We start from the raw sequence: 20,864 nt of genomic DNA on the forward strand, positions 1-20,864 counted from the left end.
CCCGAGTGGTGAGTGGTCTATCTTGAATCGTAATCTTAAACTTGTAAGTATCAGACTGAATGCACCATTGCACACCCAGTAATCTCTCCACCGAAGGTACATTTTGATCCAAATCCTTCATGTCTTTTACTGTTGCTTTTCTGGTATCACTGCTAGCATGCTATATCTGTTGCTTACTCACTTTGTGAGTTGAAAGCTGCCTTTGGCACAAATGGATACAAGATCATGATAGAGGGACAGCACTTCTTCCACAAAGGAGTCTTCAACATAGAAGCAATGCAAAACCCTATCCACTGTCTCACAGCTGGATTGTTCTTCCATTGTCTTCGGTGCTTTTTCTAATGGCATAGACTGGTGATGTTGCTCTAAAGAGATGTACCATTATTCTAAAGTCCACCATACTTTGGCTTGAGGTCACCAGAGAAACTTCAGCAGATCTGCATCTTCTGCTGGTACTTTAACTTGATGAAACATTGACTCAGTATCTGCCATGATCACCACTGGCTTTTTTTCTGAATCTAGTAATGATTCCGATCGGTGAGCTAGTAAGATCTGGTCCCTGTAAAAAGCTGAGCATTGTGATATTCCCTGAGAAGTCACTCCACAGTCATACACAATACGAAGTTCCCCTTTTTGTGGGTGATAAGCACCATGATGCAGAATATACCAGACTTTCCATCACTGCATTCCAGATCCTCAGCTGGCACTCTTTCAGCATAACCTTTAGAGATGACAGCTGTGTGGTCAGTGCAAAATGACAAATCCTTTGTAAACCTCTTGGAGTTAGATCATGCTGTTCAGCAATCTTCCCGTATTTTAGCACGTTAACTTGCTTCTTTTTCGAAAGTAAACTAATTAGGTAGCGTTCTAATTGCATAAGGTTCATTATTGACGCTTCAAATCACTTGGAACGGCTCCAATGCTTTAGTCACTTTTGTCCTCATCAGCAGCTCAATTTCTGAATCAATCTCTGGCAAATGGACATTTTTCAGGTGAGACCTTCCCTGGAGGTGCATCTGTTGTGATATGTTCTCTTTCTGGACCTGCATTCTTCCCTGTGTATAGATGTTGGATAGTCACAATAGTTTTCACTATCTAAGCCAGCCACTTCTAATCCTGAAACTACGTAGCTGCTTACAACTTGCTCTTGACCCATAGTGTGTAAGAGGATGCTTAAATTTTTTTCCATGTGAGTTTGAGCTTGTTTGTTAGGCCCAGTGTGCAGAACACTGCTGTACTTCCTTGACCTAGGAAAGCATAAGTAACCACCGTCTTGTTACCCTTTGTAGACTTCACTTGTATTGGAACTATGGGCAGCTTATAATCATGATCACCAGCCCCTGTAAGGCCATGGCGTACCAGAGCACTACTCACTGTTGAGTCTGATTGTTTCACAGCTTGTTTAGATTCAGCGTTCTTTTCGTTAGAGTGAATGTAAGGTATGTTGGGATGCCTGTCACTGCACAACCTCTCATGAAGGACGCTTGTTGCAATCCTTGCTGACAAAAACAGCCAAAGCACACACCATTTTCTTTTAGGAAAGCAATCTTCTCACTACGAGCCTTTTTTTCTCCAGCTGAGTACACAAATCCAAAGTATGTTCACCCTCCCAGAACAGACAAACCCCCTTTGTCTGACAAGATGATCTCCCCTCCATTAGTTCCAGGTTCAGATTTAGATTTGTGACACACATAAAATGCTGGAGGAACTCAGGAGGCCAGGCAGTATCTATGTAAAAGAGTACCGTCGACGTTTCAGGCTAAAATCCTTCAACAGGACTGGGGAAAAAGAAGATGAATCAGAGTGAGAAGGTTGGGGGAGTGGGGGTGGGGAGGAGGAAGAAACACAAGGTGATAGGTGAAACGGCGGAGGGGTGAAGTAAAGAGCTGGGAAGTTGATTGGTGAGAGAGATACAGGGCTGGAGAAGGGGAAATCTGAAGAGGACAGAGGATCATGGAAGAAAGAAATAGGTGAGGATCACCGGAGGAAGGTGATGGGTGGGCAAGGAGTTGAGGTAAGAGAGAGAAAAGGGGATGGTGAATGGAAAAAGGTGGTGGGGGAGCGGGGAGTCATTTGCAGAAAGTTGAGAAATCCATGTTCATCCCATCAGGATGGAGGCTACCCAGATGGAATATAAGGTGTTCCTCTTCCAACCTGAGTGTGGCCTCATTACGACAGTAGAGGAGTCCATGGATTGATATGTTGGAGTGGGAATGAGGAGTGGAATTAAAATGGGTGGCCACGGGGAGAGCCCGCTTTTTCTGGTTCAGAGAACCCTATGTAGACTGGGAGACCACTTCGAGCATCTACGTTCCGAAATGTTGACTATACTGTTTTGCGTAGATGCTGCTTGGCCTGCTGAGTTCCTCTAGCATTTTGTGTGTATTGCTCGGTTTTCCAGCATCTGCAGATTTTCTCCTGTTAGTTTTAGCTGTACCTCTCACAGTTGGCCACAGTAGTGGCAAAGTTGCTTCCTTTAGCTTAAGAACAAAATTGTGACTTAGTTTTGCATACACCTTTGCTTACTGCAGGTGATGGAGCATTGTATTTCTTCCCAAACACCAAGTGTGTAGCAACCTTTACTTGCCTTTCAATAAAACCAACAATGTCAGTGAAAGTAACCTTATAGTTGTGTTTTTCTTGCAGTTCACAGACTACCGTTCTTTATTTATCCCTAAGCATTTTGTGCAATTTCTTTATGACAGTAGGCATATTAGCAGGCATGTCCAACTCGAGCAAGTACTGAATCTCTTTCATGGCATTGCAACAGCCTGTAAGAAAAATGACTAGTCTTGGAACATACATCAAAGTTGCTGGTGAGCGCAGCAGGCCAGGCAGCATCTATAGGAAGAGGCGCAGTCGACGTTTCAGGCCGAGACCCTTCGTCAGGACTAACTGAAGGACTCTTCCTTCAGTTAGTCCTGACGAAGGGTCTCGGCCTGAAACGTCGACTGCGCCTCTTCCTATAGATGCTGCCTGGCCTGCTGCGCTCACCAGCAACTTTGATGTATGTTGCTTGAATTTCCAGCATCTGCAGAATTCCTGTTGTTTGACTAGTCTTGGAGAGCTTTCATGTCTTCAAATTTGATAGGTACTCAAGAAAGAGCCTTTTGCATGTAGGCAGATGCAATTTTCTGTTCAGTACTAAAATATTCCTGTAGTAAAGCCTAAACTTTTAGATGCCCCTTCTTAGGCTCAGCATGTTGGCAACTTCTGTTATGTTCTCAAGAGTGACCTCTAGTGTACTGTTCAAGGAAATGGAGGCACTCAGTATAACTGTCGGTCTTGCTTTTTAAACACTGTTTTCAAAAGCCTTCATGAATGCATGATACTGCAATGGCTTTCCATCGAAGATTTGAATCTTTTAGACAAAAATGAAATGTGTTGCTATTGTATCAAAATGGTTGTTATTTTATTTTGCTTCCTCATAATATCAATAGTACTACTTTGACCTTTATCACTGAAAACGGGTGTTTCCGTGCAGTAGGTTAATGTCCCCATGAGCACCTTCAGCTATTCAATATGACATAGGCACTCACCACACTAACTTTGGCCACATGTGTAACAATTTCTTCTTCCAACTTAAACTCTTCCTTCCTTTTCCATAGCCGTTCTGAGAGGGACAGCTCAATCTTCCAGTGCATGCTTGTCCTTCAATAATCATCGATGTGTGATTAATGCAGCTAAATCGGCTTGTGTTTCAATGCATGCAGGGGAGGTAGATCCAGAAGATTTTCTTACTGCAACAGAACTTTGAGCGCTGGCGTTAGACACACTGGCGTTGGGTTTCACATCATTCTGTGGGTCACCTGCTCTGCACTCAAAACATGCCTTGAAAATTGAGAAACATTGTCTCACTTTCCATCAGACAATGTACAGTCAGCCCTCCTTATCCAACCAACAGCGGATCGGGAAAACCGGAAGTTCTCTCTCCAGTACTTGTTGTTTGAGCATGTACAGACTTTTTTCTTGTCATTATTCTGTAAACAATACAGTAAAACAACTATTTACCTAGCATTTACTTTGTATTAGGTTTTATAAGTCGGAACAGGTACATACAGTATTATTTAGCTTCAGTTAGTCAAACGTTTGTCTTAGTATATTGTATATATTTGACCTTTTTGAGCATATACAACAATTAAGGAACGTATATATTTCAATAACTAAACCACTGCGTTGCTTAGTTATAATTGTAGCTTTCATCAGGGCAGGGCCTTTCACAAGCTCCATTATTTTCACTTTATCCTTTAAAATTGTTCCGATCGTTGACCGACTATAGCCTACCGCTTTTCCAATGACCGATGGAGTTTTGCCTCTTTCCAATTGCTTTATTATTTCCACTTTATTTTCAATTGTGATCGTTTTTCTGCCAACGTAACAGAAACACTGTGGATTCAGCAGCAGCCGTGGGCAGCAGGTCCTGAGCTCCCCCGGATCCTAAAATCCACCCGCACTGAGTTAGGTTAAATAAGGGACTTGAGCATCCGCGTTTTTTGGTATGGGCGGGGCGGGGTGTCCCGGAACCAATCCCCCGCGGACAAGGAGGGCCGACTGTATTCAGTTATTGCAGCAACATGACCTTCAATATAAAATATTCGGGTCAACCATTTTTCGTGTCCTCTATGAATGCACTGCAAAAGCGATCAATGTTTGAAAAACATTGGTTCTGTTCTTCATGTTCAGCCTTGGGAAGTAATAAAATTAGTATGTGATATTGCATAGCAACAGCTTCACAGATGAGAGAAATCCTCAAGATGAGGTTGCACTTGTAAGGCATTTTCTTTAATTTTCATTAGTTGATGGTATTAAACCTTTAATTTTGATCACATTTGGTTCACACTCCTTTTGAAAACTTTCATTTGGATTAGCCTTAGTTTTCGCTTCAATTTCTCTCTTGCAAGCCTGCACTCCCGGGAGGTTGCCTTGATACACTTGTGTTACTTTCTCTAGTTCAACGACTTGCAATTAACTCTTTCTTTGCCTGCAGCACTGGCAATATTTGATTCAATAAACCAAGTCAACAAACAAACCATTAGGAACAAACAGCTTTCAATTCAAATGTTGGCAACTGGAATAGTTCAGCATATCCAAGAAACAAAGTGATGGACCCTTAGGCAAACACTACATGATTGAACAATGGTCCCCACTGGACAGGCAGCACTGACAATCCAAAACTGTGTTCAAATCACAAACACACAGCATGAATCAACAAAAGCTCACAGATAATCCGACCACAAACTGCTTCTGTTTCTGACATGTTGAGTCTTATGATTTAACTTTGCTAAGGGGTCCGAGGCAATCCTTTGTTTGTTTGATAAAACTCGTTGACAGAATGTAGCGGTTACTTGAAAACAAACCAAAACCGCTGAGAAACTAAGCCAGGGCAATTGACACCGTATGACGAATTTCCAAAAAGATACATTCGATCCTTTATTATGAAATCTTGTATCAATTTTTTTTTAAAAAACAACAAATCTAAATTAGCGATCTTTGCATTCAAATAGCGTAACTAAACATTCTAATTAGCAATATAACTGAGTATAATTAGCAATTGAACTAAATTAGCATTCCAATTAGCGAAGCATAATGAGTGGTCAACAAAAACAATCATTTCCCCCTTGCTCACTCCCAACTAACTAACCCAAAGCATGAACATGTAACCACACTCATTTGCTTCTACCATGTGACAGATTACCCATAATAATCACATCACAAAATACAGAATAGACATAAAATTGATATGTTGCTTTGATGATGCCTTTCACTCTCCAGGAAGTGTTGCGAATTTGCCTTCCTGGCCGTTTGATCTCACAGTACATCAGAGCTGGTTTCACATGCTAGGACAAGCATGTCCCTGTCTCACTGGGGCATGAGATCCGACAGCTACCCTCAGCTGGTTTGGCCTGCCTGTCAGTGGTGTACCGAGGTGTGGCTGCTGTTGCATGCAAACAGCTACTTGGAGCCACAAGTGAGGGCTGAGTGTCTGGTGAGGACCAAAGTTGAGTGACCAGCCCCATGGTGGACATGGTAAGCCCCTTCACCAGAGGTGCTACCCCTCTGGACAGATAATGGACTGCTTTCATACAATCCATTTGACATTTGCATCCTCCAAATCTTCATGTTCATTGTAACATTCACAATGATTGTCAATATCTTTTGTTGAAGTAGTGAAATAAGTTCACTTTCACTCCCAGCTGTTTCTGACATCTTTAAGCCTAAATGTTTGAAACTGCAGTGAGCAAAGCAGTTCTGAGTTGTCTTGCTGATTATTGCTTGCCAACTATCAGTGAAAAAAATCACTGCTTTTTGAACACAAATACGCAACCAATGCTATTTTAAAAATCTGTTTGCCCTAAGTATGATGTAGTGTCTTATGGCTACACAAGTGCATGCACCTAATACTAGTTAGAAACTGTTTGGTAACAGTTTCCGGTCCCAATTAAGCAGCTTAGTCTCACAACTAAACGAAGGGAAACCCGGCTATTTTCTCAATTAATTTTTGTTCTTTAAGAGTTATTCCAAATAAGCGACTGCCCTGACAAATGGAATGCCCAATTAACCAGAATTCACAGTATTTTCCTTGTTTTTCTTTGCAACATTATAAATACATCTTTAGAAATGCAATGTGGGATTAATTGGGGACCTTAACGACGTTCATGATCCTTTTTTTTTACAAAAGGTGGCCAGAAGATCCACAAATATAGGAATGAAGATATGGAAAATCATTCCTTATGGACTGATCTTTTCCTGTCAAGTAACTTTTTAATGTGAGGTTAGAGTGTAATTGGGAAATCACAGATGTAGTTTGTTCATTTGTTTCAGCTTTGTCATTGTACTGTTTTATTCAGTTTTTTGGGATATAATGTGCTTCTCTGGTTGCCATTCTGCTGCTGACTTTGAATACTTCATTCTCAGGTCTGTGTAGTGTAATGGTATTGTACAGTATGTTACTGAATAATGCATAGCATGATTAGCAGGATAAAAGCATTAGACAGCCTTGTCTAAGATGCTAAATTAATATTTATATTTACCTGCTGCCTTTATTTAAAAACACAATGCTTTCAGTCTTAATATGCAGTAATGCAAATAACCACATTTTAACATGAAAGTTGCAGAGCCAGCAGCTATTGTCCGGCAGCACTAGGATTAAATGAAGCAGACTGCCTATGAGCAAATGCAAGCGGTCGAAAATAAGTCTGACTGTTTATGTTGGTATATAACCCTAACCTCTGAGGTTATTTGATTTCCTAGGACATAAGGTGACTTTGGCCTTGTTCTGTGTTGCAGACAAAGCTTGACTCCTTGCAACTGTGCCCAGTTTCCTGGTTAAAGGCCGGCAGCATTACACTTCCTCCAGCTAGACAGTAAGCTAGAACTGGGCCAGAATTATAGTGGTGGTAATGAGGCACATGAATGAAGGAAAGTGTTCGTTGCCATGTCTAATCTCATGGAGATTATAGCAGTTAATGAACAATATAGTGGGCCAAAAAACAAAAGCCAATGTGAGAATGAAATAGGGAATTAACATGATGGGGCAATGGAGCCTAAATAGTGTATGAGCCGTCCTCCACAATGGCGAATTTATTGTGAACAAACAGTAAGTACAGTATACTATGAATTCTGCAGGGCTTCAACCTAAAACATCAACCATTACTGCTTTTCCCATGTGCTGCCTGTCCTTGTGAGTTCCTCCAATAGATGATATTTTGCTCCATATTACATTAAATCTAGCACAAGTGCTTCAAATGGATGGTGTTTGAAATCCCAGATGGTGGGAAGGGTGTTGGTAGAATGCCTTTTTTATTGTTTTAACATTTTGTGTGTTCTTATTGCAAGCTGATTCCTGACCACGTGCATTGCTATCAAATTCAATATAATTGATCTAAAGTTGTCTGTCTTTCCAGATAAATGCTGCAATGCATCTGATTTTTTTACATAATTTTTGGAAATTACAGTAAATAGACACAACCACTCATGCTTGTCGATTGCACTAGCAATTTTCATTGTAAGAATGGGAAAATTATAAATTAAGTGCTTAATTTTTTCCCTCTTGCTCCACTACCATTGCCAAAGAGGTTTCAAGCACAGATAAAGCAAAAAAAAACACACTTGACTTTTATGGCACTATGTCCCTTCACACAGTGTACTAGAATTTGTTTGTTTTGGATGTTCACACTTTTTACTGGTTTACAAACTATATAATTCCATTCCAGGTGCAGAAAAGTACTCAGCAACTTTATATCAAGGGCACTATTTGTTACTGAAAGTTATGTAGCAATGCTTTGCATTACAATTCAAAACCTAAGTTGTAAGCAATGTGGTAATTGAAGTTATAAGGCCTGGTACTCCTGAATATTCTTTCTTGCTACCCTGAATTGATAAGAGAGTTGGCAAACGGATGGCATTTTAGACTTGTCCTGGAGTTACTGGACCTGGTTGAGGGGAAAGAGCTGGTGTGAACAGCAGGCTCAGATGAATGTAGGGGCTGGATTACCTTTCACCATTCACAGTGTCACCTTGTATGAAACAAACCTTTCTAACCATACTGTGATTCTTTAAATTTTGGAAGTTTAATGTATGCTGGCAGATTTTAAAATCCTGCAGTGCAGGTGCCAGTGTGTGTATTCTGTCATAAACGTATCCCTAAAATACTGTGTTAACACATCAAGGAGAGGCCTTGCAGGAATTCAGATGGGTGGCATTTTGAGGAGGGCAAAGGTGGGTACTAAATAACACTGGGGGCAAGATTAAGGTACATCCTGAATCATTTTGTACGTATGTTTAGGTAAGGAAGAGGAGGGGCCACTAGGGATCAACGTGTGCAGTAAGAGAATGTAGGTGAGGTCTTAGTTGAATACAAGCAAGAGTTATTCATTTAAGGAGAAAGACAGTGTAATTGAAGAGATCAGAGAGGGGAACTGTGAAATTCTAGAAAAAAAAACTAACACTTGAAAGGGGTATCGAGGGCTCAAAGGTGGATAAATCCCAAAGGCCTGATAGATTGATAAAATTCCAACTACTTCAGGAGAAGAGGGAGGAATTTCCTGAGGCTGCGATTTTCAAATTTTCTGTGGCCTGGTGGCTAAGCAGCAGCAAATATGCTATCTCAGTTCAAGAAAGAATGTAAAGATAAGCCAGATAATTACAGGCAGGTGAGCCTAACATGAGAGCTAGAGAAATTATCGGGAAGATTTCTGAGTGTCAGGGTTATCAAGAACAGTCAGCATAGCTTTGCTAAGTGGAGATTCTGACTGATGATTGAACTTTTCAGAGGTAACTGGGGTTCAATAAAGTTTGTGTGTTTGATGTAGTCTACATGGACTTCAGTAAGGCCTTTTGATAAGGTCCCACATGGGGAGTGGTCCAAAAAGTAAGAGCTTATTAGATCTGAAATTACATTGGTTGTGGTAGATAGAGACTGGTTGTGATCAGACGCCTTTGACCATCGGTGCACTTCAGGGATTGGGGCTGCGATCCTGGTTTGTCATAAATGTTAACAATTTGGATATGGGAGGTTCAGTTAGTAGATGACATGAAGATTGGTGTGAGTGTAGTGAAGAGTGTAGCCTTCAGCTACAGAATGATATTGATGAGTTGGTAAGATGAGTAGGGCAATGCCAAAAATAATTTATCCCTTTAAAAAGGTGATGCATTTAGGAAGGACTAACAAGGCTATGAAGTGCTGAGAAACAGAGTGACTTGGTGTCTATGTTCGTGGAATCCTGAAGGCAGCAGTGTAGTTACATAAGATGTTTAAAGTGTGACAAAATATAAGATGAGGGAGTTGTGGTACAACAGTATAAAACATAATTACAGAGTTTTACAGCCTGGAGGCAGGCATTTTGACCAAACTCACCCATTCTTGACTACCTGAACTAGTCTTATTTGCATGTTGAATAGTAAAATGGGAACACCATGTCTCCCATTTGCCTGTTTCATCCATATCCTCTAACTTTTCTTATCCATGTAATTGTTCAGTTGACTACTTTCTCCCTCAGCTCATTCTATATACCTACCAGTGCCTGTGTGGAAAAACACCTGGTCAAAGTTGAATACTTGATCTCCCAATCTACCTCATTATGGTGCTTACACCTTATTTGTTCTCTGTAAAATTATGTTCTGCATTCTGCTATTGTTTGTCCTTTTGTACTACCTCAGTGTGTTTGTATGGAATGTCTGGATGGCATGCAAACAAAATTTCACTATCTTAATACACGGGACAACCATTTACTGATCATCTCTCTAAATCTACCTCTCACACCTTAAACCCTCTAGTTTTTGATGTCCTCATATATCCATATCTATGCCCTTAGGACTTTATAAAGCTCTGACGATACCCATTCACCTCCTTCATTCCTACACTTTAGTTAAACTGTACTGCTGGTCGCCACGGCATAGGAAGGATGTGACTACAGTGGTGAAGGTGCAGAGGAGATTCTCCAGAATGGATTGTTTCAACTGTTGAGTAGAGGCTGGAGTGGCAAAATTTGTTTACATTAGAGTACCAGAGGCTAAAAGGAGACCTGATGTAAAATGTACGAGATTGAATAGCCTTGGGTGGATGATGAGAAAATTTTCTTTTGGCAGAAATATTTATAACTACAGATATTGGGTTGAGGTAAAGGGACAATTAGTCTAACTTCAGTTGTTGGTAGGATGTTCATTATTAAATGAGGTTTTGCAGGCAATATAAAGGTCCACAGATAGTGTGGCAGGTAGTGTTGACAAAACGGGGTCTGCAAAATGATAGATTAAGAGAATGGGCAAAGAAGTGGCAGATGGAGCATAGTGTAGGGAAGTGTAAGGTCATGCACTTTGGTAGGAGGTGTAAAAGCATAAGCTATTTTCTAAATGGGGGGGGGGATTTTAAAAATCAGAAGTGCCAAATGATGTGGGAGTCTTTATGCAGGGTTCCCTAAATGTTATCTTGCAGACTGAGTCAGATGGAAAGGAGGGAAATGTAATGTTAGCATTCATTTTGTGAGAAGTAGTATATGAAAGAAAAGATGAAATGCTTTATAAGGCATTAGTCAGACCACATTTGAGCATTGTGAGCAGTGTTGGGCCCATTATCTAGAAAAGATGGGCTGGCATTGGAGAGGATCCAGAGGAGCTTTACGGGGAGAATTCATAGAATGAAAGGATTAACATATGAGTGTTTGATCGCTCTGGGCGTGCGCTTGCTGGAGATTAGAAGAATGTGGGGGTGGGGGGAATCGCATTGAAACTTATTGAATATTGGACTGTTCAATCGTGTGCCTTCAAGTACACTGAAATCTCATCTTTAATAATGGATTCCACATCTAACATCTTCCCAGCCACTGAAGTCAGGCGAACTGGCCTATAACTTCCTTTCTTCTGCTTCCCTTCTCAAAGAGTGGAGTGACATTTGCAATTTTCCAGTCCTCTGGAGCCATTTTGATTCTTGAACGGTCATTACTAATGCCTCCACTATCTCTTCAGCTACCTCTTTTAGAACCCTAGGATGTAGTCCATCTGGTCCAGATGACTTGTCTACCTTCAGACCTTGCAGCTCCCCAAGCACCTTCTTCATAATAGGAACTACAGTCACTTCTGTCCCCTGACACTGGCATACTGCCAGTGTCTTCCACAGTGAAGACTGGTGCAAGATACTTAAGTTTGTCCACCATTTCTTTGCCCTGTATTACTACTTCTCCAGCATAATTTTTCGACAGTCCAATATCCACACTCTCCTCCCTTTTAGTCTATATATCTGAAAAACCTTTTGGTATCTTTATATTACTGACTAGGTCACCTTTGCATTTTATCCTTTTTCTCTTTATGGCTTTCTTCATTGTCTACTGTTAATTTTTTTTAAAGTTTCCTAATCCTCTAACTTCCCATTAATTCTTGCTATATTTCTTCTCTTTCCCTTTTAAGCCCATCTCTGATTTTTTTTTTTTAGATTAGATTATGAGGACACTCAGTCCTCATTTATTGTCGTTTAGAAATGCATGCATTAAGAAATGATACAATGTTCCTCCAATATGATATCACAGAAACACAGGACAGACCAAGACTAAAACTGACAAAAACCACATAGTTACAACAGTGCAAAGCAATACCGTAATTTGATAAAGAGCAGACCATGGGCATGGTTTTTTTAAAAAAAAATTCTCAAAGTCCTGTTAGCCTCATCATCTCACACAGACGGTAGAAGGGAGAAACTCTCCCTGCCATGAACCTCCAGCGCCGCAAACTTGCCGATGCAGCACCCAACCACAGCCGACTCTGAGTCTGTCCGAAAACTTTGAGCCTCCGACCAGCCTTCCGACACCGAGCACCATCTCTGCCGAGCGCTTTGACCTCGCCCCAGCTGCTGAGCAACAAGCAAAGCCGAGGACTCGGGGCCTTCCCCTCTGGCGATTCTGGATCACACAGTAGCAGTGGCAGTGAAGCAGGCATTTCAGAAGTTTCACCAGATGTTCCTCCGTGCTCTCACGTCTGTCTCCATCAAAACAGAATTGTGCACTGCACCCTACTTGACAGATAACATATATTCATCACCAGAGTGGCCACTGCGCGCTGTGTTGCGCCGCCATCTTCTCATGTTAGCTATATGATTTCTTTTGTTAGCCACGGTTGCTTCAAACTGTCTTTAGTATACAACTTCATCTTGAGGATTTAACTATCCTATCCCTTTTGAACTGCCCCCAGAAACTTCAGCCAATGCTGTTCTGCTGATATCCCTGCTAGTGATCCCCTTCTTTGGCCAGCTCCTCTCTCATGCCTCTGTAATTCCCCTTACTCCACTGTAATACTGATAGGTCTGACTTTAGTCATTGTGTGTCTCTCTCCCCCCAACCCCTCCCCAGGGTGAATTCTAACATATTATGATCACTCTCCTAAGGGTTCCTTTGCCTTAAGCTCCCTAACGAAATCTGCGTCATTGCACAATACCCAGTCCAGAATTGCCTTTCCCCTCATGGGCTCAACTACAAGCTTCTCTTAAAATGCTATCTGTAAGCATTCTTCAACTTTTGTCTCTTGGGGTCCAGCACTAACCTGATTTTCCCAATCCAGCTGCATATTAAAATACCCCATAACTATCATAGCATTGCCCTTTAGACATGCCTTTCCTATCTCCCATTATAATATGTGGCTACTATTCAGAGGCCTTTATGTAACTTCCATCAAGTTCTTTTTACCCTTGCAATTTTTTAACTCTACCTCCAAGGATTCTACATCTTCTGATTCCATGTCACTTCTCTCTAAGGATTTGATTTCATTTTTTATGAACAGCTACCTATGCACTCTGCCTGCTTGTCTTTTCAATATAATGTATATCCTTGGATGTTAAGCTCCCAATTATGATCTTCATTCAGCCACAATCTAGTGATGCCCGCAACGTCATACTTGCCAATCTCTAATTGTGCTACAATATCATCTATCTTATTCCGAAAAATTGCATACATTCAAATATAACACCTTCAGTCCTTTTTCATCACCCTTTTGATCCCCCCCCCATGTTACACTTCATTCTATGACTGTGATTTTGCCCTATCATCTGTCTGTTTCCCAGTCTCACTACATATTGCGTCTACTTGTATACCATCTGCTTTATCACCATCTCCCTGCCAAATTAGCTTAAACTCTGTCCCCAACAGGTCTAGCAAACCTGCCTGCAAAGATACTGAGGTCTCTCAAGTTCAGGGTGTATTCTGTCCTTCTTGTACAGGTCATATCTTCCCAGAAGAGATCCCAATGATCCAGAAATCTGAAACCCTGCCCCCTGCACCAATTCCTCAGGCATGCATTTATCTGCCAAATCATCATCCTCTTACCCTCATTGCGAAGTGGCACAAGTAGAAAACTAGAGATTACTAGCACTGAGGTCTTGTTTTTCAGCTTCCTACCTAACTCCCTATATTCTCCCTTGAAAACCTCATCCTGCTTCCTGTCTTTGTTGGTACCAATATGTACCATGCCTTCTGGCTGTTCACCCACCCTTTTCAGAATGCTGTAGACCTGATCCAAGACATTCCTGAAACTGGCACCAAGGAGGCTGGATAGAGTGGACATGGTGAGTCTAAGACCAGAGGACACAGCCACAAAATAGAAGGACATCCCTTTAGAACAGAGATGAGGAGGAATCTCTTTAGCTAGAAGATGTTGAATCTGTGTAACTCATTGCCACAGCCAGCTGTGGAGGCTAAGTCCGGTTTAATTAAAACAGAGATTGCCAGGCTCTTGATAGTAAGGGTGTCAAAGGTTACGGGGAGAAGGCAGGAGAATTGGATTGAGTGGGAAAATAATTCAGCCATGATCAAATGGCGGGACAGACAATGGGCCGAGTGTCCTATCTCTACCCGGATGTCTTATTATAATATCTAGAGGAGATTACATTTTATCCAGCCCAAAAAGGTAGAAATGTGTTAACATTCTACCTAAGAAAGTGTTAAAGGCAGGTACTGAAACAATGTCTAATAATACCAGTGACCTTCTGAAACACCATGGTACGGTGAGCAACAAGCTGAGTGCTGGAAAATGGGATTACGTTGGATAGGTACTTGATGGTTGGCATGAACACCTACTTTCATGCTCTTTACACTGATGTTCTGCCTCTGACTCACAGTTGAAATTTTTGGTCGTGGGAGGAATTTTTAATGTAATCTGCCTGTAGAGGAACACTGATGCACGTGGATTTTCCACTGACCCGGTAGTTCTGCTCGTTTTGATTTTTGCAGGAGTTCAGTTATGTTACGTGTACAGTATGCTCGAGGGCAGCATGGTAATGTAGTGGTTAGTGTAACGGTGTTGCTGTGCAAGCAACCCCGGGTTCAATCTGCACTGCTATTTGCAAGGAGTTTGTTCTGCATGTTCTCCCCATGACTCTGTGGATTCCTCTAGGGGCTCCAGTTTCCTTCCACGTTCCAAAGGTGTGTGGGTCTGTTGGTTAATTGGTCACATGGGTGTAATGGGGTGGGCATGGGATCATTGCGCTGGAAGGTCCTCTGAGCATATTGTATCTCAAAATTAAACTCAGCAGGTCAAGCAGCATCTATGGAAAGGAATAAGTAGTCAACGTTTCAGGCTGAGATCTTTCATCAGGACTAGAAATGAAGTTGGCAGAAGGCAGAATGAGAAGGTTGGTAGAGAGGAAGGAGTACAAACCAGAAGGTGATGAGTGAAGCCAGGTGGTTGGGAGAAGGAAGATGAAGCTCCTCCAACCAGAGAGTGGCCTCATCGTGGCAGTAGAGGAGGCCATGGATCAACATGTCGGAATGGGAACAGGAAATGGAATTAAAATGGTTGGCCACTGGGAAATCCTGCTTATTGAGGACAAAGTGAAGGTACTGGACAAAGAGGTTTCCCATTCTATGTCCGGTTTCACCTGTGCAGAGCAGGTTGCATCAGGAGCGCTAGACACAGTAGAACTGCAAGTGAAGTGTTGCCTCACCTGGAAGGACTCCTTGGGTTATGACCCTAACAGACTTGCAGATGAAGTGTTGGCTCATCTAGAAGGACTGTTTGAGATTGCATTTTGTTAAGTGTTAAGCATCATATCACCCATGTGTGTAGACTTGGTGCTTGAAGAGTTGGATTATTGTACAGTATTGAAGTAATATTTATCACTTTCAACAAACTTGTTTCCTGATTGTAAAATGCAGATTGTCCTGAAATGGTATTTAGGTGATTAATGCAGGAGTAAATTACTTGATTTTTTTTTGGTACTTTTTAAATTTATTGTAGATGGAGCCTAATATTTTAACCATTTGCCTGTGGTCTTTCAGGTGCATCAACATGTCAGACAAAAGTGATTTAAAAGCAGAACTGGAGCGCAAAAAGCAAAGACTGGCCCAGATACGAGAGGAGAAAAAAAGAAAAGAGGAAGAACGGAAAAAGAAAGAGGTCAGTCAATGTGGGAAGAATAGTTGATGTAGAACACTTAAGGTGAAAGAAATGGGTAGTGTAATTGATTTAAGTTCACGGGGGTCACATTTTGAAGATTACTTGGTATAATGGTCAATTCATTTTATTGTATTTCTTGCTGGTTAGAGCTGTCAAATGAAGCTCTTTATTCCACATTCCATCGTGAACCCTCCTCAACCTTTCCACCAGGTATTGGTCTATTGAAGTATTCACTTAGTAGGTTCCCAAATGGGTACAAGGTTCAAGTTGCCAAATACTTTATACTTTGTCACCAAACAATTGATACTAGAGCGTACAATCATCACAGCGATATTTGATTCTGCTCTTCATGCTCCCTAGAATACAAATCTATAGTAAATATTAAAAATTTAAATTATAAATCATAAATAGAAAATGGAAAGTAAGGTAGTGCAAAAAAACCGAGAGGCAGGTCCAAATATTTGGAGGGTATGGCCCAGATCCGGGTCAGGATCCGTTTAGCAGTCTTATCACAGTTGGAAAGAAGCTGTTCCCAAATCTGGCCATAAGAGTCTTCAAGCTCCTGAGCCTTCTCCTGGAGGGAAGAGGGATGACAAGTGTGTTGGCTGGGTGGGTCGTGTCCTTGATTATCCTGGCAGCACTGCTCCGACAAACATGCGGTGTAAAGTGAGTCCAAGGATGGAAGATTGGTTTATGTGATGTGCTGGGCTGTGTTCACGATCTTCTGCAGCTTCTTCCGGTCTTGGACAGGACAACTTTCATACCAGATTGTGATGCACTCTAGAAGAATGCCTTCTTCGGTGCATCTGTAAAAATTAGTGAGTGTTTTAGAGGACGGACCAAATTTCCTTGGCTTCCTCAGGAAGTAAAGGCACTGATGGGCCTTCTTGGCAGTGGACTCTGCTTGGTTGGACCAAGTGAGGTCATTTATGATATTGACCCCGAGGAACTTAAAGCTTTTGACCTGTTCCACTTGTGCATCACTGATGTAAATGGCGTCATGCAGTCCTCTACTCCTTCTGAAGTCAACAACCAATTCCTTCGTCTTGCTGACATTGAAGGATAGGTTATTGTCTTTGCACCATGCCACCAGGTTCTTAATTTCCTCTCTGTACTCAAACTCATCATTACCCGAGATACGGCCTACAGTTGTGGTGTCATCAGCAAACTTATATATTGAGTTTGATGGAAACTTGGCTACACAATCATGGGTGTACAGTGAGTACAGCAGGGGGCTGAGTACACAGCCTTGTGGGGCACTGGTGTTCAGAGTGATTGTAGAGAAGAGCTTGTCCCCTATTTTTACAGCCTAGGTCCTGTCTGTGAGGAAGTTGAAGATCCAGCTTTAGATCTGAGTGCTAAGTCCCAGGTTCCAGAGCTTAGGAATCAGTTTATTTGGAATGATGGTATTAAAGGCAGAGCTGTAGTCAATGAAAAGGAGCCTTACGTATGTGTCTTTATTCTCCAGGTGTTCTAAGGAGGAATATAGGGCCAGAACTCTTGCATAGATTCATTGAATCTCAACATTGAATGATTGCTAAAATTGCATTTTAAAATTAAGCACCTCTAGAAGTGAAAGTGGAATAGATTCTCAAATTGCGAGAGTTGGTTAGGAAGGATTGGTAAATGGAAAATCACAGTGTAACTTCCTTCCTGCTTTGTCTGTAGTGGTGCTGTTGTGAATGAATTATTTTCTAGACACTGGGAGTCCTGTGAATTTTATTTATTGCTGACATTGACTTCTCTGGGAGGGATTAGATGAGCAAACCTGCAGATATTACTTCATTGTTTAGTGTAACAGAGAGTGCATATATCCAACAGTTCCACTTAATCTCGCTGGAACTTTTCCCGGATGTGCTGTGGTCAATGGATATTGCAAGTTTTACAACCAGAGCAAAACCAAACATGTATCAAAAGAAAAGGCAAATGCTTCAGTCATGGCGTCATATGGCACAGAAACAAGCTGTTTGGCCCAAGATTTCCATCTAAGCTAGTCCAGTTGGTCCATATCCCTCCTCAGCCTTTCCTATCTGTTACCTCTCCAAGTACCTTTTAAATCTTGTTAATGTACCTGTCCCTTTGGCATCTTATTCTATATACTGATCCAGCCAAAGTCGAGTTTACTGTCACATGCCCAAGTGCACATATACACAGGGGCGATAAGTAACTAACTTGGAACAGTGTCACAGGCACATAACCTCATATAAACAGCATCCACAAGACAACTGTAAACAATTTTTGCAAGAGAAAATACAACTGGAACAGAGAAAAATCCATTTTAGTGTGAAGAGGTCGTAGTCTGGAACCTGGTGGTGTGAGACTTTTGTACCTCCTGCTGATGGTATCTGCAAGAGGATGGGAGTAATCCAGATGGTGGTGATCTTAGATAGATGTTGCCTTCCTGAGGCAGTGCCCTCTGTTGGTGCCTCCAATGGTGCGGAGGGTTGTGCCTGTAATATGCTCAACACCACTCTGCAGTTTTCTATGTTCCTGCACATTGAATTGCTGTTCCAGACCATGATGTCGCCAAGCAGGATATTTTCAGTAGTATGTCTTTTGAAGTTTGTTAATGTTCAGTGACAAGCTAAACCCCCACTAAGAAAGTAAGAGCACTGGCACATTTTTCTTGTGATTACATCTATATGGAGAGCCAAGGACAGGTGATCTAATGTGTTAATGTCCAGGAAATTAAAACAGATTCTCTCCACTGATTTCCTTCCTCCCCCACCTTCCCCATGTAGATGGCATATATTTGCCCTCCTTCCCCTTCCTGAGTGTGCTCTTTAGTTTTACTCTCACTGAGCGAGAGGTTATTATTGCAGCAACATTCAACCAGGTGTTCTATCTCGGTAAACAGAGTCACACCACCTTTGATTTATATGGCATTTAGAACTGTGCTCAGCCACACAGAGAATACAGCAGGGGTTAAGCATGCACTTTTGAAGTACACCTGTGTTGATGGTCAGCAAAGAGGGGAATTTGTGACCAAGCTTCACTGAGATCTGCCAATGAGGAAGTTGTGTCCACTTGCTGCAGGGGGCACAGAAGCCCAGGTCTTGGAGCTTGATTGTGGGTTTGGATGGGATAATTTTGTTGAATGCTGAGTTGTAGTTGTACATACTATTGGAGCCCACCATGTAGAATCTGATCAAAGTCCTTAATGAAGTCCATACAGACTTTATCTACTACCATACCCTCATCAACCTTTTTGAGTACCTCCTCAAGAATTAAATCAAATCAGTGAATCATGATCTTCTACACACAAAGCTGTTACTGACTATTCTTAATCAATTGATGTATTTCCAAACATATAGGTATCTTATCCCTCAGAATCCACTCTAGTAACTTCTCCACCTATGATGGAAAGCTTACTGGTCTATAGTTCTAAGGTTTTTCTTAAGGCGCAACATTGGTCTTCTGGCATTTCATCCATCACTAATGATGGTGCATGCATAAATCTCATCCAGAGCTCCTGGAATTTCTTCTCTAGCTTCTTGTAGTATTCTTGATCAGGCTCTGGAGATTTATCTAACTTAAGTTTTAAGACGTGCAGTATCTCTTGTGTTGTAATTCCCAAGTTCTTCCCATTTACCGTCTCAAGATCTGAAGTGTTCAAGTCTTTCTCCACTGTGAAAACAGAGGAGGAATACCCATCTCCTAAGGCTCTACACAAGGATGTTCACTTTGGTCTTTTTTCTCTTTCTAGTTGCTCTTTTTTCCATTAGTTTACTGAGTAAATTTCTTTTTGATTCTTCTCTATGAAGTTATCTCTTGCCCCTCTGATGCCCTTGTTGCAGGACAGTCTTGTATCCTCCTATACTTCAAGGACATGCTTGATCTCAGCTGTCTGTACCTGATTCATGCCTCCTTTTTCCTGATAAGAGCCTTAGTGTCCCTCATCATCCACATTCCCTACTTCTCCCAGTGTTACCCTTCACTGTTTCAGGGGAAAAGCAGGCCTTGAAATTCTTCTCTCGCTTCTAAAAGCCTTCCACTTTCCAGATGTCTCTTTCTGCACAAATAACCCTCTCCAATCAACTTTTGCAGGTTCCTGTCTCGTACTGTCAAAATTTGTCTTGCCCCTGTTTAGAACTTTAATGTGTGTACCAGAATTGTCCCTTTCCATAACCAATCTAAAGTTAATAGAGCAGTGGTCTCTGGTCCCAAAGTATCCCCTTACTGGCACTTCAGCCACTTGTGCCCTATTTAGATGAGGCTTTACCCTCTCTCTCTGGTAGAGCCTTCAATATATTGTATGAGGAAACTTTCCTGAACACTTAACAAATTTCACGCCACCTAAGCCCTTAGCACTCCCAGCCCACTTTCAGAAAGATAAAATAGCTTCCTACGACAATCCTGTTTTTCTTGTAATTTTCTGGAATCTCCTTACTTACTTGTTTCTGTAATTCCGGTTGGCTGTGAGCAGACCTACAGTACACTTTCAACATAGTAGTCACTCCTCCCTGTTTCTCATTTCTACCTATAAAGCCTCACTGTCCGATCCCTCAGTAATTTCATCTTGAACTATTATAATCTCTTGCACCTTTGAATTCCTTAGGCAAAGTTCATTAAGTGAGTTTTGTCTTCTAGTTAAATATCTATATTAGTCTCATTACCTTTTGAATACTAATGGTTTTCGATAACTATTTTCAGAGAATCAGAAGGGCAGCTTGAGATTCTGCAGTTTCCAGGATTTGCTGGTACTCTAGGACTTGGTGGTACCATTTTCACCCATCCAAATTCTGCCGGCTCATGAAGCAATTGAAACCAAGCAGAACAAGCTAGTAACTTGAAAGAAAAATTGCTTGGTACTTCACATGTAAAGAGATGGGAAAACAGTTCAACTGTGTCTATGTGGCACATTCTGGAAAGATAAGTTGAACAGAAACTTGTAATTGGAATTTAGTAGCTATAACAGGGAAGAAAAGCATGTCTAATTTTTTAATCTTCAGTGTTACAGATGATTGGATGTTTACTGTGTGAATTTTTGT

The 20,864-nt window shown here is 41.4% G+C and overlaps 1 protein-coding gene across 2 annotated transcripts in view; it reads left to right on the forward strand.

Moving 5' to 3' along the window:
• Window positions 1-20,864, forward strand: part of LOC134343572 (cytoplasmic dynein 1 intermediate chain 1) — a 211,863-nt gene that overhangs the window by 13,060 nt on the left and 177,939 nt on the right. For both annotated transcript variants that reach the window (XM_063042317.1, XM_063042318.1), the window contains exon 2: window positions 15,756-15,873. In XM_063042317.1, the coding sequence (XP_062898387.1) occupies window positions 15,766-15,873 (108 nt within the window). In that variant the 5' untranslated portion in view covers window positions 15,756-15,765. The remainder of the gene's footprint in view (window positions 1-15,755; window positions 15,874-20,864) is intronic.

This window comes from Mobula hypostoma, chromosome 3 (assembly GCF_963921235.1).
Source record: "Mobula hypostoma chromosome 3, sMobHyp1.1, whole genome shotgun sequence".
Lineage (NCBI taxonomy): Eukaryota > Metazoa > Chordata > Chondrichthyes > Myliobatiformes > Myliobatidae > Mobula > Mobula hypostoma.